This window comes from Panthera leo, chromosome D3 (assembly GCF_018350215.1).
Source record: "Panthera leo isolate Ple1 chromosome D3, P.leo_Ple1_pat1.1, whole genome shotgun sequence".
NCBI lineage: Eukaryota > Metazoa > Chordata > Mammalia > Carnivora > Felidae > Panthera > Panthera leo.
This window is the reverse complement of record NC_056690.1, coordinates 26,532,461-26,547,186: the sequence shown is the minus strand read 5'-3', so window position 1 is coordinate 26,547,186 and position 14,726 is coordinate 26,532,461. Positions and strand designations below refer to the sequence as shown.

The 14,726-nt window shown below is 50.3% G+C and overlaps 1 protein-coding gene across 1 annotated transcript in view; it reads left to right on the top strand.

Annotated features, from left to right (window-relative positions):
- Nucleotides 1-14,726, top strand: part of MYO18B (myosin XVIIIB) — a 241,854-nt gene that overhangs the window by 18,884 nt on the left and 208,244 nt on the right. Inside the window, exon 11 of the mRNA XM_042909670.1 lies at nt 8,644-8,788. Coding sequence (XP_042765604.1) covers nt 8,644-8,788 — 145 coding nt within the window. The remainder of the gene's footprint in view (nt 1-8,643; nt 8,789-14,726) is intronic.

The window sequence follows — 14,726 nt, the reverse complement described above, 5'->3', positions numbered from 1 at the left end:
CAATAACGCACACGAAAACATGCTCCACATCATTAAAGAAATTCCAAGTAAAACCACAGCACCCTGCCACTACACAATCACTGACTTATCTGCAGTTGAAAAGATTGGTCACACCAAGTGCTGGTGAGAACTGGGGCCACTGGAGCTCTCACACCCGGCTGGTGGGGATGTGAGACAGCACACCCGTTTGGGAAAACAGTTTCACCTTCTCTATAATACGCTAGTCTACTCTGGGCTATCGATGCAGGAAAATAAAGGTGCATGTGCAGACAAAGGTGTTTACGTGACGGTTCATAGTTTCATTTGTAATAACAGGGGCATGGGTGTGGACTACCCATAAAGGTGGCATAATAGCCGTGAAAGTGAACGAGAGGCTGGCGTATCCAAGGGGGCGAGGGCTCTCAAAATCATTACGCTGAGTGAAAGCTCTCAGATGAAAGAGAGACTAACTGTATGAGCCCACGTATATGACGCTCTAGGAATTGCAAACTAACCCACAGTGGCAGAAAACAGGGCAATGGTTGCCTGGGCATTGGGTGTGGGCAGGAGGAGGGGAGAGAGGATTTATAAAAGGAAACTTCTGGACCGTGGTGTGGATGTTGTCTTCATTGTGGCAATAGCTTCATATGCATACACATCAAAGCTTATCAAGTTTATTTATTTTTTAATTTTTATTTAAAAAAGTTTTAACGTTTACTTATTTTTGAGAGACAGACGGACAGAGAATGGGTGGGGGAGGGGCAGAGAGAGAGAGAGAGAGAGAGAGAGAGACAGAATCTGAAGCAGGCTCCAGGTTCTGAGCTGTTGGCACGGAACCTGATGCGGGGCTTGAACCCACGAACCACGAGATCATGACCTGAACCGAAGTCGGTCGCTCAAATGACTGAGCCACCAGGGCGCCCCCGAGGTGCCTCTGTACCTTTTAAAGAGGAATAGTTTATTCTTTGTCAATTATATCTTGATAAAGCTGTTCACACACACACACACACACACACACACACACACACACACTGCTGGGGACCCTCCACAGAGCTGCTGATTCAGCAGGTCTGGGGCAGGGCCTGGGAGTCTGCATTCCTCAGAAGCTCCCAGGTGATGTTGATGCTGCTGGTCCAGGGACCGCGCCCCCGCTCTAAGAACCAGTGACATAGAGTTTATTTCTCCAGTAGGAGTAAGATGATACGGCTACTCCCTCTTTGGTTTTTTTTTTAAGTTGATTTATTTATTTTGAGAGGGGGGGGGGAGAGAGAGAGATGAGGGGAGGGGCAGAGACAGAGAGGGAGAGAGAGAATCCCAAGCAGGCTTTGTGCTGTCAGTGCAGAGACCGATGCGGGGCCAGAACTCACGAACCATGAGATCGTGACCTGAGCCGAGATCAAGAGCTGGATGCGTAGCTCCGTGAACCACTCAGGAGCCGCACGGCGATTCCACCTTTACGTTCTGGGGGCCTCTGACACCCCGTGTCACTGGCGGGCACCCGCGGCATGGCTTTCTTTCATCCCCCGTGACTGGGGACTATTAGGATCCCAGCCCTTGGCCGTGACAGCACAGGATGAGAGTCTCATCCAGCCCTGCATCTTCCCATCTGTTTAAATGAAATCTGGCCAAGTGGATCCATGGGAGTCTGCAAGAAGGTTGTTGTTTTGGAGGAGAAGGGCCCCAGCAGGGTCCCTGTGAGCTCTCCCCAGCCTGAATTTTTGTTAACAGTCCGCACACGAGAATGGGTCACAGCGGGGAATCCGTGTCAGGGAGGCTTTTGAAGTAGTTTTCTTCTTTTGTGTGTTTCTGGGGGGTGTTTTTGTTTTTTTTTTTTTTTTTAGTCCGGTTGATTTGTGGGAACGGGTAGGGGCAGCCTTTGTTCTGTCCCTGCTACCTGGCAGGTATCCAGGGAAGGTTTTCTCAGTGTGCTAAGAGCAAAAATAAAGTCTGAAAAGTCACCAGTCCTCCATACCAGCCTGGGCGAGTTCTCTGGGACTGCCTCCGTAAGGGAACGTGGTGGTCGGGAAGCCCCCCCAAGCATGGGAGTTGCTACATACAAGCTCCCAAAGCTTCCAGACGGAGCTAATAGAAATGCAGAATGCCTAGAACTTCTGTATCTCAAAACGGACCCAATGTACAGCAAGGTGACTGTAATTAAAGACAGTGTTTGCTGTGTGCGTCAGATTTCTTAGGAGAGTGGATCTTATGTGTTCTCACCACACGCAAAAAACGGTAACTACGTGGAGTGATGGCTGCATTCATTAACTTCGTTGCGGCCATCATTTCAGAACGTGCTTCTATCAAATCATCACATTGCACACCTAACAAGATGTAATTTTTATCTGTCCTTAGAACTCAGTGAAACCTAAAAAAAAAAAAAAAAACAACCCACAGGTTGTCCAGTGAAGTCTGAATTTCAGATAAAAGTATAATAATTTGTTTAGTATAATTCTGCCCCAAATACTGTGTGGGCAGGCCTGGAGGGTTGGGGTTGTATCAGAGAGGGCTGCCTGGAGGAGGTGAGCCCAGAGAGTGCCCAGTGAGGATGGGCAGAGGTAGTGAGTCCAGCATCCCTGCTCCGCCAGGCATTGTAGGGAAATGTACTTATACTAGAACAGTACCCATCGTCCATCAGAGATTCCAGTTGAACTATATGTCCTGCCTTTCACCTGGCAGTTCTACAGCCCAATTCATTCCTGGCGGAGCCTTCTTCCTCCTCCTCCTCTCCAGTCCTGCTGACTCTGATCAGTCATGCTTCGACTTTATCTGTAACCGTCGCTTTCGTTGTCCCCTGAGAATTCATTGACGACAACGGTTAAGAAATGGGTTCTGGAGTCTGACAAATCCAGGTGCGAACCCCAGCAGCCATCGGGTGGCCTTATGGAAGGTGACTCCATTTCCGTGGGCCTCAGTTTCCTCACTGGTAAAACCGGGATGCTGATACTCCCCCTGGCTCCCAGGTTAAATGAGATACAGCCTACCAAGTGCTCAGACTCTTAGCTTTTATGATTATGATCTATTGGCATTCTTCACTGTTACCTTGTATGGCAGCGCTGGACCAGTTGGGGGGGGGCAAGGCCTCAGTGGCCCGCGAGCCCCCCAATCCATGCTTCTTGGCAGTACACCCCATGTTTTTTTGTCTCATTGGCCTTATGTCTATTCCCTGGTGTATGTGTGTGTGTGTGTGTGTGTGTGTATTAATTTTTTTTAATGTTTATTTAGTTTTGAGAGACAGAGAGAGAAAAGTGGGGGATGGGCAGAGAGAGAGGGAGAGATAATCCCAACTGGGCTCTATGCTGACAGCAGAGAGCCTGACTCGGGGCTTGAACTCATGAACTGTGAGATCATGGCCTGAGCTGAAGTCAGAGGCTTAACCAACTGAGCCACCCAGGCGCCCCCTTGGTCTACATTTTTAATACGACATTATTTTTAGGGGCACCTGCCTGGCTCAGTCTGTCTTCTATGAATATTTTGTACAGTTCGTAACAAACTGGAGGTCATTAGCACTTTCACGAACAATGCTTTTCATGACCAGACGTTCAGAGTGGAGTCATGATTCCCCGGACTGTTTCCCGAATGTTGTCCATTTACTGAAAAGGTTCTCAACTCTTTTGGTAGCTCTTAATAAGGAGATGATAAACACCTTTGTGCATCTATCCTGGGCTTTCGTGGCAGCGTGAGTGTCCCCAGCTTCCCAGTCCTCTGTCCAGGGAGAGACCTCCTTTTAATGGGTGTGTGTGTGTGTGTGTGTGTGTGGTCTCGATAACAATCTCTCATTGTCTTTGACACTCTTTGTTTGCTTATTACCGATCTGCCTACCACCCTAAGGTCCAAGAAGACGAGGGTCTTCTGTGTCCTGTTCACTGCTCATATATTTCACAAGGCCTAACGCTGAGCCAGGCACACAGCAAGTGCTCCACAAATGTTTGTTGAGTGAATAAATGAACGAGCGGACCCCACTCACCGCAACTTGGCTACACTTTTCTCAATTTTCCTGCCGCGGTAGCAGAAATGCATTAATTACACTTGAATTTAGCCCGCCGTGTCTTTAAAGGCATGGGCTGTGGAGACCTTGTATGTTTCTTCAGCTCCATTGCCTGCATCCTGGGAGCTGGGGTCGTTCGCTGGGAGGCACAGAGTACCCCAGAGAAGGGAATTCGCGAGTGTGAGGCTCTCCTTCCTCAGCCAGCCTGGCCTCTGGGGTCCTTGAATATGGGATTAGCAGCGCCGTGGGCCTGGCTCAGTAGGTGGACAAACTCAACCTCGCCATCAATGACTCTCATTCAGGGACAGTAACCGGCAGCTCATTGACATTCACTCCTCAATGGATATTTACTGATCTCGTTACGTCCCAGGCACTGGCACAGAGAGATAACTCAGCTGGGTCTCAGGCACAAGGAGCCCATATGTTAGGAGGCAGGTGGGGGCTGCCACGGCCATATTGCAGATCATTCGAAGCCAGAATGATAGGTGCTTGAATAGAGGTGTGTGTGGGCTGAGACCAGGCTGCAGCGGTAGAGGCATATCAAGGAAGGCTGCCCAGAGGAGGTGAGAGGGAAGCCGGGCAGGTGCACTGAGGCCAGCATTCCTGCTCCAGGGAGCACCTGATGCAAAGGTGAAGGTGGAGAGACCTCAAACGGTGCAGGTGAAGAGTACAGGATGAGGTGCAGGGGGAAGGGGGGCAGTCAGCTGGAGCAGGTGCTCAGGGGGGAAAACGCCAAGACCCGCGGGTGGTGCCGGCCCTCGGTGGCGCCTCCGCTCGCTGTCAGTGTCCACCCCCTGGTCCCTGCACTGTGCCCTTGCTGCCTGCCACTTTCAGCTTTTAAATGGAACTTATTTGAGATCAGTCAGGGCACCAGGACCCATTTGAAATCACAAAGCTTTCATATTATTCTCTTCTTCTCTGTAATTTATTTTTTTGCAACGTAGCCTGATTTTTTTTTTTTAAAAAGTGCCCAGCAGCAGTGATAATAATAATAATCTTTGCCTCCCAGCAGTTGGCTTCTGGCTGTTACCTTCCGGGCTTTGGCCCGAGGCACATTTATTTTTTTATGACCCGGTTGTCAACTGTGGAGGAATGGTCTCCAAACAGAAACGGGGGGTGCGCTCTTGCCGGGGGCTCTGCCCAGAGCCTCTGCTTCCTTAATCCTCCAAATGGTCCTTTGAGGTGAGGGATTATTATCACATCTGATTTCAGGAGTAGTAACCAGGCTCAGAGAGGTGAGGTTACTTGCCTAAGAGCACACAGCTTGTAAATGTCAACCCTGTGTTTTGGCTGAAGATCCTGTGCCTTGGGTTCTGACCTGCTGTGCTCTCTTGGGTCATTTATGTCCTCTCAGCCTTGGGTTTTGCAACTGTGGAATGGGCAGAGCCATACCCAGCTTCTTGGTCTGCTCCTAGGACTGGAGGCTTGGAATTCCTCCTGCCCCACCCCAGTACTCACATCACCTCACTCATTCTGTTTGCTTCACGCACCACTACTTCCTGGAAGCCTCCGACCCTCTCCAGAGTCTCCCAACCCGCTCCCCCTCACCCCTGTCTCAAGGACAGCGCCACACCTGGTTCACTTTCCGTGGAGCGTTGGGCATGCACTTGGGCAGCGGCGGGGAAAGGTGTCCTGGAAAGCGGAACAGTCTGGGCAAAGTCATGGCCAGAGAGACGCAGTGGTGTGTGGGAACCAGCATTTATTTGGCACCATTGCGTGCAGGGCTGGGTGCCCCATAAACGACTCATTCATTCCTCACAATGGCCCTCGGAGGAAGGTAGGCTACGATTTCCGTTCTACAGAAGCAGAAACTGAGCCCCAGTGCAAGGGCAGGAGATCTGTACAAAGTCACCCTGCTGGGGAGCATTGAGTCATGGAAACGTCCAGTTCTGTTTGACTCCAAATCCAAACCTGGCCTCTCTCTCTCTGCACTGTAGGGATCTCCTGGGTGCTCTAAGCACAGCCCAGTCTAATGTGGAGAGAACATTTTGGATTTTTTTTTTTCCCCACTAAATTACCTGCAGTCTTTGGTTGACCTTGAGTCTTTGCATCAGATAAACCCTGGGCGTCTTGTGAGTTGATTTTTTTTCCCATTAATTTTTTTTTTAATTGTGGCGAGACAACTAATTTTAAGCCTCCAACTCAGTGATGAATATATTCTTTATTTTTTTGTCTTTTATTTATTTGAGAGAGAGAGAGAAGGAGAGAGAGAATGAGCAGGGCAGGGGCAGAGAGAGAGAGGGAGACAGAGGATCCGAAGCAGGCTCTACAGTGACGTGGGGCTCGAACTCACACACTGCGAGATCATAACCTGAGCCGAAGTCAGACAACCAACCGAGCCACCCAGGCTCCCCCCAATGATGACTATATTCTCAAATGCACCCGTAGCCACACCCCAGATCAACACCTGGAACATTTCTGACGAAGGCTCCCTTGAGTCTCTTCCCGATCAGGGGCGTCCCTCCCGTCCCAGCGTTACCAAAATGACTTTTCTTACTGTAGGTTGGCTCGGCTCATGCTTGAACCTCACGGAGAGGGAGTCATACAGTGCGGAGTCTTTGGTTCTCTGGCTCACGTGGTCTGTGGGATTCGTGCCTGTGGATGCACGGATCTGTGGCTCGTTCTTTTTCATCCCCTCGTAGCACTCCACCGCTGTTCCCTGCGACACTGCCCTTTGTGTATTCAGTCTCCTGTTGATAGACATTTGGGCTGCGGGCTGATCTCCACGTTCACGATCTTGCCGGAAGGGGTGGCTTTCGTGACAGCATTAGGCAGAGATGTTTGGCTCCCTGGAAATTTAAGCAACTATAAACATCTTCCTGATCCTGATTGTTTGGATCAGAAACATACACATTTGCCTCTCTCTATTTTCTGTTGCAACAGAGACGTGGGCGGTGGAGGGGGAGGCGGTGGGGAGGGAGGGGAAGAGAAACAGATTAAGCTTTGGGGAAAGTTTCTCCTTCTTTTCGCATGAGCTAAGTGGCCGATGATGGAGTCCGCCTGTAATTTAAATTCAAATGCTCAGAGCTGACAGTGGGAGCCATAATAAATGTGTTGCCACTGTCCTTTCGGTGTCCTTTCTGTGCCGCTTTGAAATCTCATAAATAACAGAGAACATGTTGGTAAGATGCCTTCCTTCTAGGTTGAGCTCCTGGTTGCTAGGGATTTTGTGGTCCTGTGGTGGCCCAGAAATATGATGGATCAGTGGAACATGCTTTTGCTATTAATTGCAATATTTTCACAGCGAATGTCTCAATGTCACTGCATGCTTTGACGTCGGCCCGGCTGGTTGCTGATTCTCGCAGCCTTCTTTGCTAGTTAGACGTAGCTGGAGTGGAGGGGACAAGCGGCCTGGACAGGGAGTCAGAAAAGCCTGATTCTAGTTCTGTATCGGATGCTAATTTGCTGTGTGACCTTGGGCAAGTGTTATCCCCTCTCTGGGCGTTGGATTCCACAAAATTTAAGAACCTGCCAGCTTTACCAGCCTACAGTTCATCACCCACGCTCTGTAAGAGGGCCAAGTGCAAATCAGTTCCTCATTATCTGCCGGTGGATTAGTGACAAAAGAATTCTTGTCCCCAGCTCACTTTCTCTCAACCCAGCAGGTTTCTGGGCTGAGTCTCCTCGGCCAGATGGTGTGTGTGTGCGCGCAGGAGTTTCAGGCTAATTTTAATATTCAATCAAACATAATTGGGATCATAAATCTGAAAAAGAAAAAAACAACACCCTACAACCCATAAACATCTGATCATGTCACTTTCTCTTTCCTCCTGCTTAAAATCCTTGGGCAGTTTCCCATCCCTTGCCCTGGCGAGAGCATACAGATTGCACTTCCGTTGTTGAGGCAGATCAGTTGGTGGCGGCTGCAGGGGGTGGGGTCCTGGAAACAGTGGGGACTCGCTGGCTTGCTGTGGCATCTCGATCGATTAACGACGTCTGCCACAGGTCTGGGAGTATAGACAGGCGTGTGTATTTGCCAGGCCTGGTTGGCATCCAGAGCCCATGCCTTTAACATCATACGTGAGGCCATCCCAAGTGGAACCTGCCAGCTTCTCAAGCTTTCTCTCTTCTCTGTCGGCCCCACCTCCAAAAATTCCTGCTTCTGTGCCCGCATTCAGTTGACCACCTGTTGTCCCCCGAGATCTCCTTTGGTCACGTTGTTCCCTCTGCTTGTAGGGACTTACTGCATTAAATCGGTCAGTGACGCCTATGCCTCTTCCAAACTTCAACCTCAGTGTTGTCTCGCCTTCTAGGACAACCTCTATGACAATTTTGAGGGGGATTCATTGACGCCTTCCTGCCTCTGCCTGGACCCCGCCACTTAGCCTGCGTCACACTAAGTTTTATGTCTCTTTCCATGGCTAACCTCGAGAGGCCCTCCAAAGTCAAGTTCTGGGGTTCCCTCGGCTTTGCGTCCTCTGGGCCCCGTACACAGCAGAGCCTCAAAAACTCTACCCAGGGAACCCACGGGTGAATGAGAATCACAGTGTATTCCAAAGACAGAGATAGGAATGACTTACTTTCCCTGCAGTCTGAGCTCTGGGCATCAACACTCCACAGCCTAATTGTGGGTAATTTACTGTGGTTATAAAGCGACCGCATTGTTTCCCCCCCCGCCGAGTCTGAGCTTTGCATTCTCGCCACCCTGACGGCCTCTTCCTCTCTCCCTTTGCTCTCAGCCCGAAGACAAGCAGAAGGCGGCAGCCGCCTTTGCCCATCTCCAGAGCGCCATGGAGACACTGGGCATCTCGGAGGGCGAGCAGCGAGCCATTTGGCGGGTGCTGGCAGCCATCTACCACCTCGGCGCAGCGGGAGCCTGCAAAGGTGAGTCCTTCCTGCCGAGCTCACCTGCACTGCCAGCTGTCTGCCTTGGCAGGTGCCTGATGAGCCCCTTCTCTCCATGAGGCGGGACAGGATCAATCTGTCATCCTCTGTGTCTCCGGGACCGGTGTCTGGGAGGCCGCCGGACCAGGCGCCGTGAGATGGAAACAGGTCTGGGTTTTTCAAGCAAACCTAAGTGTCCTAAGCGCAGAAGGTCTCGGACATTTGAGAGAGAGTTGGGTCCAAGCAATAAAGGTGCTGTGTTTCCATCTCGACATCTTGGAGATGCTCTCCACCATACGTGGTGAAGCTCACCCAGCCATCCTTGTCCTCCTGAGTCTGTCCCTGCTCTTAATGGTCTGTTTACTGATCATCCTTACTTCACCTTGTTTCCCCAAGGTGGTTCTGGTCTTCTCTCTGGCCCTTGCCCCTCCCTAGCCAATCTTTATTCACCTTGCCCTGTAGATGATCTCTGTGACAGCATTTATGTCTGTGTTTCTCTATTCCTACTGTTTGCCAGTCTTTTTCTTTTCTTTTCCTTTTTTTTTAATTTTTGCTCAGACTATTGCAGTAGTCTCATTGCTAATGACTACCTTCCTCCCTCTGTCCATCCTCATTGTGACCTTTGGGGTCTTTAAAAAAAAAACAAACACAAGCCTATTGTGTGCCATTCCCCTGCTTAGAATCCTCCCAAGTTTCTCCCTTGCCTGCTAAATCAAGTAAACTTCGTTGACTTGGCATTCAAGGCTCCTCCCTTCCCTAACCAATTTCTTTGATTTCTTTTGACATTGTAGAAGGTCCTGGGGAGAGAGTAGGGATCAAGATCAGTGTGGTTCCTGCCTTCTTGAGGATTATGGTGTGTTGTATTGTGATTGTGTCCTTGTCTAGCTCTTTCGAGTAGGGAGTGACTTCCTTGGGGCCCAGGACATAGAGCTGGGATTTACTTGTTGAATGAATACATGTGAATCGAAGGCTGTCCTCTGAGGGCTATGTACTGACTCTGGCTGACATTCTGGGTCATTTGTCTGTGGGCAGCAGACTTCTGGAATATTCTGGCATGTCATTCCTGCCATCCCCACACTCCTGGGCCTTGGGGCTCATTCTGTTGATTCTCATACACGTGAGCTGCATATATTTGGCCCACTGATTTGATTTTGGAAGTTTCTAGGAGTTATGCTGAGTCAGAAATAAGTAAGGTGGGGACTCCACAGTTAGTCCAAACCAAGGACAGACATGCTTGACTGGACAATGGTGAAAAATCAAATGCCACTTGCCTTTCCAAAACTCAGTCGTGGGCCATGATTGACCCCTTGGGCATTGGGGCACCACCATCCTTTTGCCCACGGGACTGTAATGTGTCCCAACCTCCTCGCCACTGAGACCAGCCTGAGTCACGCACACCATGGTGTGAGAACGTGGCCCCATCTCTGACCTGGGCTGCATTTCTTTTCCTGCAAAGCTCTAATCATCTGGTAAAATCCCCACCTCTGCATCTGACTCTGTCATACCGAGGGTCAGCAAAGCATAGCTTGTGGGCTAAATCCAGTCGGCTGTGTTTCTGGATGACAGCAGGCTAAAAATGGTTTTTGTACTTCAATTAGATGAAGATCTATCTATCTATGTGTAATATTTTGGGATGTATGAACATTTCTTTTTTTAATGTTTACTATTTATTTTGAGAGAGAGAGAGAGAGAGAGAGAGAGAGAGCAAGCAGGGGAGGGGACAGAGAGAAAGGGAGTCAGAGAATCCAAAGCAGGCTTCACCCAGTCAGTGCGGAGCCCGATGTGGGGGCTTGAACTCATGAACTGTGAGGTCATGACCTGAGCTGAAGCCAAGAGTCGGCTGTTTAACCGACTGAGCCACCCAGGGGCCCCAGGATGTGTGCGAATTGTATGGCATTGAAATGATAGTATCCATAATTAAAGTTTTATTGGAACATGGTCGTGCCCCTTCATTCACATGCCTGTGGCTGTGTTCCTGCCACAGTGGCAGAGTTGAGTAGTTGAGGCAAAGATTGTGTGGCCTGCAAAGCTCCAACTAATTGTTATACAGCCCTTTACAGAAAAAGCTGGCCCCTCGTCACGGAACGTCATAGCAAGGGGGGATCTTTGTGCCTCTGCAGGGCCTGTTTATGCTGTGAGAAAACTCCTCGGTCCTCTTTAGACCCAAGCCAAGCCAGAGAGAGGATGTTAGGAATCTGGCTCTGCCCTCAACCGGACGTGTGACCTTGAACAAGTTCCCCTGTCTCTCTCTGGTCACCATTTTGTCAGATGTGAAATTCTGCGGTCGGGCCAGATTACAGGTTCTTAATCTTGGGAGCTTGTTTCCTGACGGTTCTGGAGGCTAGAAGCTCAGGTTCAAGGTCAAGGTGCCTGGCAGGGTTGGTTTCTCCTGAGGCCTCTCTCCTGCGCTAGGAGAGGGCTGCCTTCCTGCCGCGTCCTCACATGGCCTGCCCTCCATTCATGGGTCTGTCTGTGTCCTGATCTCCTCTTCTTGTAGGACACCAATCACATTGGATCAGGGCCCACCCAGATGACCTCATGTTACCTTAATTATCTCGTTAAAGCCTCAGTCAACAAATACAGTCACAATTTAAAGTACCGAGCTTTAGTACTTTAACATATGAATTTGGGGAGGACGTAATTCAGCCCATAATACATCCCAGTCCCTGAGATGAGCCAACGTCTACCCTGTGCCCGGGCCTGGCAGGGGGAGGGATGCGGGGGGCTGTGAGACTACTGTCCCGTCTTGAGAATTTATCATCTTATTAGGAGACACGAGACTTCCAAACTGGGACCAGCTTTGTGAACAGGTTGGGCTGAGGGAGGGATTGCAGAGGTCGGACCAGGAAAGCTCTGAAGGTTCAGAGTCAGGGCGCTTGTGGTTGGGGAAGAGCGGAAGGAAGCAAGCCTATTGTACAGAACAGAAACCCGAGGCTCTTGGTGCAATTAGCCAGGATCGAGAACCAGACTTGTCTGAGCTTTGGTGGTCTCCTCTTTGATGGGCAGAACATGGGGTTGATGCATGGATTAAACGGGATTTGGAAGAGGAAGCTGAACGGGGCTGGGTTCCACAAAGCAGACGCCGAGACGAAGATTTGGGTGCACATGGCTCTTCTGGGAGGGGATCACCCGTAGGGGAGGGAGACAGGGAAGGGAAGATGGGTGACAGTGTTACTACGTGCTTTAACGAGCACGTCACCTGTGGGCAACTGGAACCAGTTTCACTGGGAACCATGGCTCCCAGTGGTATTGCCTGGAGACAAAGGAGCTGGAGTATTTACCCGGTACCTCCTGCTTCTCCGTGGTTGGAGGTTGCATGAACACCTGCCCTTCCAGCCTGTGCTGGGCTTGAGCGAAGCATGTGCCTGCAGCCAGCGACAGCAGAGAGGCAGTGACAGACCAGGGACACGTATGGGATAGGAGGTATGGGATGGCCGGGGCAAGGGCTGGTGCACAGGTCCTCAGTAGCAGCCAGCTCGAGGCAATCCTTCAGTAAAAGGCAAGTCTAGGATTTTGTTGTTGATCCTAGCCTAGGTGACCCTCCCAAGGTGGCCCAGCCGGTTGCCTCTTGGCTGCACTTAGCTGACACAGGATCGCTCCCACCAAGGCACTCTATAAGCCCTGCAGACAGGTGGAACCTGCCTCCTGATTTCCAAGTCAACGTCAGCCCTCTCTGCCTCCAGTGTGACAAAACAGAGGCTGACAGAGCCCTCTGATCTGTTGACCTGTCACCAGAGGAGTTTGGTGGTGGAATTTCTCTTCTGGGGGCATGTGGGATCCCCCCTCTGATGTGGGCCCGGGGACCTGACCCAACCTGTCGCTGCCTGTAATGATAAAAGGAAAAGTCACGTTTATAAATATTTTATTAATACATGATTATGGCAATAATTTCTCCCAGCCTTCCTCCCCACCCCCCCAACACACACACCTTATAAATTATTTTAAGAGGAGCTGCCGTCAGTCAGCCCGGGAGGCCCTGCCCGATGATTTACTTACTATATATTCTGCTTTGGAAGATTTCATAATAGGTTGCTCTAAAATCAGCTATTAAGAATTTCAAAGTCATATATAAATGTCTTTGCTTTGTGTCATAACAGATCATTTTGAAATATATTAAGAATCATTTCCATTAATCAGGTTTTTTTTTTATTAAAATGATGATCTCCTCCCAGCGCGCCTGGCTTCCGTAATTTATTTTGAGGGTCCTGATCTTTTTTTTTTTTTAGTTTTTTTTTATGTTGTATTTATTTTTGAGAGAGAAAGGGAGAGAGAGAGAGAGAGAGAGAGAGAGGGAGAGCAAGCACAGGAGGGACAGAGAGAGAGAGAGGGAGACACAGAATCCGAAGACAGCCTCCAGACTCTGAGCTAGCTGTCAGCACAGAGCTCGACGCGGGGCTTGACGCGGAGCTCGAACCCACAAAACGTGAGATCATGACCTGAGCTGAAGTCGGACGCTTAACCGACTGAGCCACCCAAGCGCCCCTGCCCTGATCGTATTTTAAAGACCAAGATCAGTCCCTAAAGGAACATTTTGGGCCTTACAACCGGACTCGGGGTGTCTAAACCTTTACGGTGATAACAACCACCACCACGGGATTGGCTTCGGATTTGACAGTTTCAAAAGCAACTGTGCCACGGTCACGCCTCTTGATCTGAAGAGTCGGCCTGCTGGATGCGAGCTTTGGCTTGGCCACGTTGAGCCTCGGTTTTCTCCTCTATAAAATGGAGCAGCTAATGGCACCCAGCTCGCAGACTGAGTCAGTGCCCAAGAGTGTGGCGCACAGGACTTCGCTCATAAAGTGTCGGTTCACAAGTATTTGCTATCGTTCATCACCGTCTGATAGACGAAAAAACAGAGACTCAGATTAAGTACGTGATGTACCCGACGTCACACAGCTAGTATGTTCCAGAGTGAGATTTGGAAGCTCAGTTGGTCTCCCTGCAAATACCCCTCCGCGGTCCTTGCCTTAGCAACAGGCTGTTGCCATCTCCTGATGGGGAATCGGCTTGTCTTTCTGGGCCCTGGGCTGAGTGGTTGTGGATACAGCGATGTCATTGCAGCCTTAGGCCAGCCCGGGAGGAGTGAGGTCTATTACGATGCCCATTTTACAGATGCGGACACTGAGGCCCGCCGGAGAACTTCATCCATCTCCCTCGTGGCGCATAACTAAAGTCAGAGGTGGGGTTTGGACCCAGGGCCTCCCAAGCTCCGAGCCCAAACTTGGGGGCCACACGTCCCGCCTCTCTTGCTCCGCGAGCTCCCACTTCTGTCCTCACAGGCTCCCGGAGGGCTGGCAAAGTCACTTTCTCGTCAGTGCACTTTCCAACACCAAATGCGTGGGTTTTCCTTACACCAACCAGTTTTCTGATTCTCCAGGCACCAGTGGGGGGTCCAATTCAATTCAGCTCGATTCAGACACTGGAGTTCAAACAGACCCCACGGGTTAAGGGCTCGGTCCCACAAGACTGTCCGACCTCAGATACCAGCCATCCATTTGGGCCACCTGTACTTCTGACCGACCGGTTGCAAAGTTGGTAATTTTCCAGAAAAGCTCACAGGACCCAGAAAGTCACTTTACTTACTATTATCCCAGGGGCGCCTGGGTGGCTCAGTCGGTTAAGTGTTTGACTTCAGCTCAGGTCATGATGTCTGGGTTCCCGGAATTTGAGCCTCACATCAGGCTCTGTGCTGACAGCTCAGATTCTGTGTCTCCCTCTCTCTCTGCGTCGCCCCTGCTCATGCTGTGTGTGCGTGTGTGTGTGTGTGTGTCAAAGATAATAAGCATTAAAAAAATAAGAATAAAGGATACAGCTCAGGAACAGCCAAATGGAAGAGAAGTGTAGTGCGAGGCATGGGGAAGGGACTTCCCTGCCCTCTCTGGTCCGACCGTCCCAGCACCTTGATGTGTTTACTGACCCGGAGGCTCTCCGAGTTCTG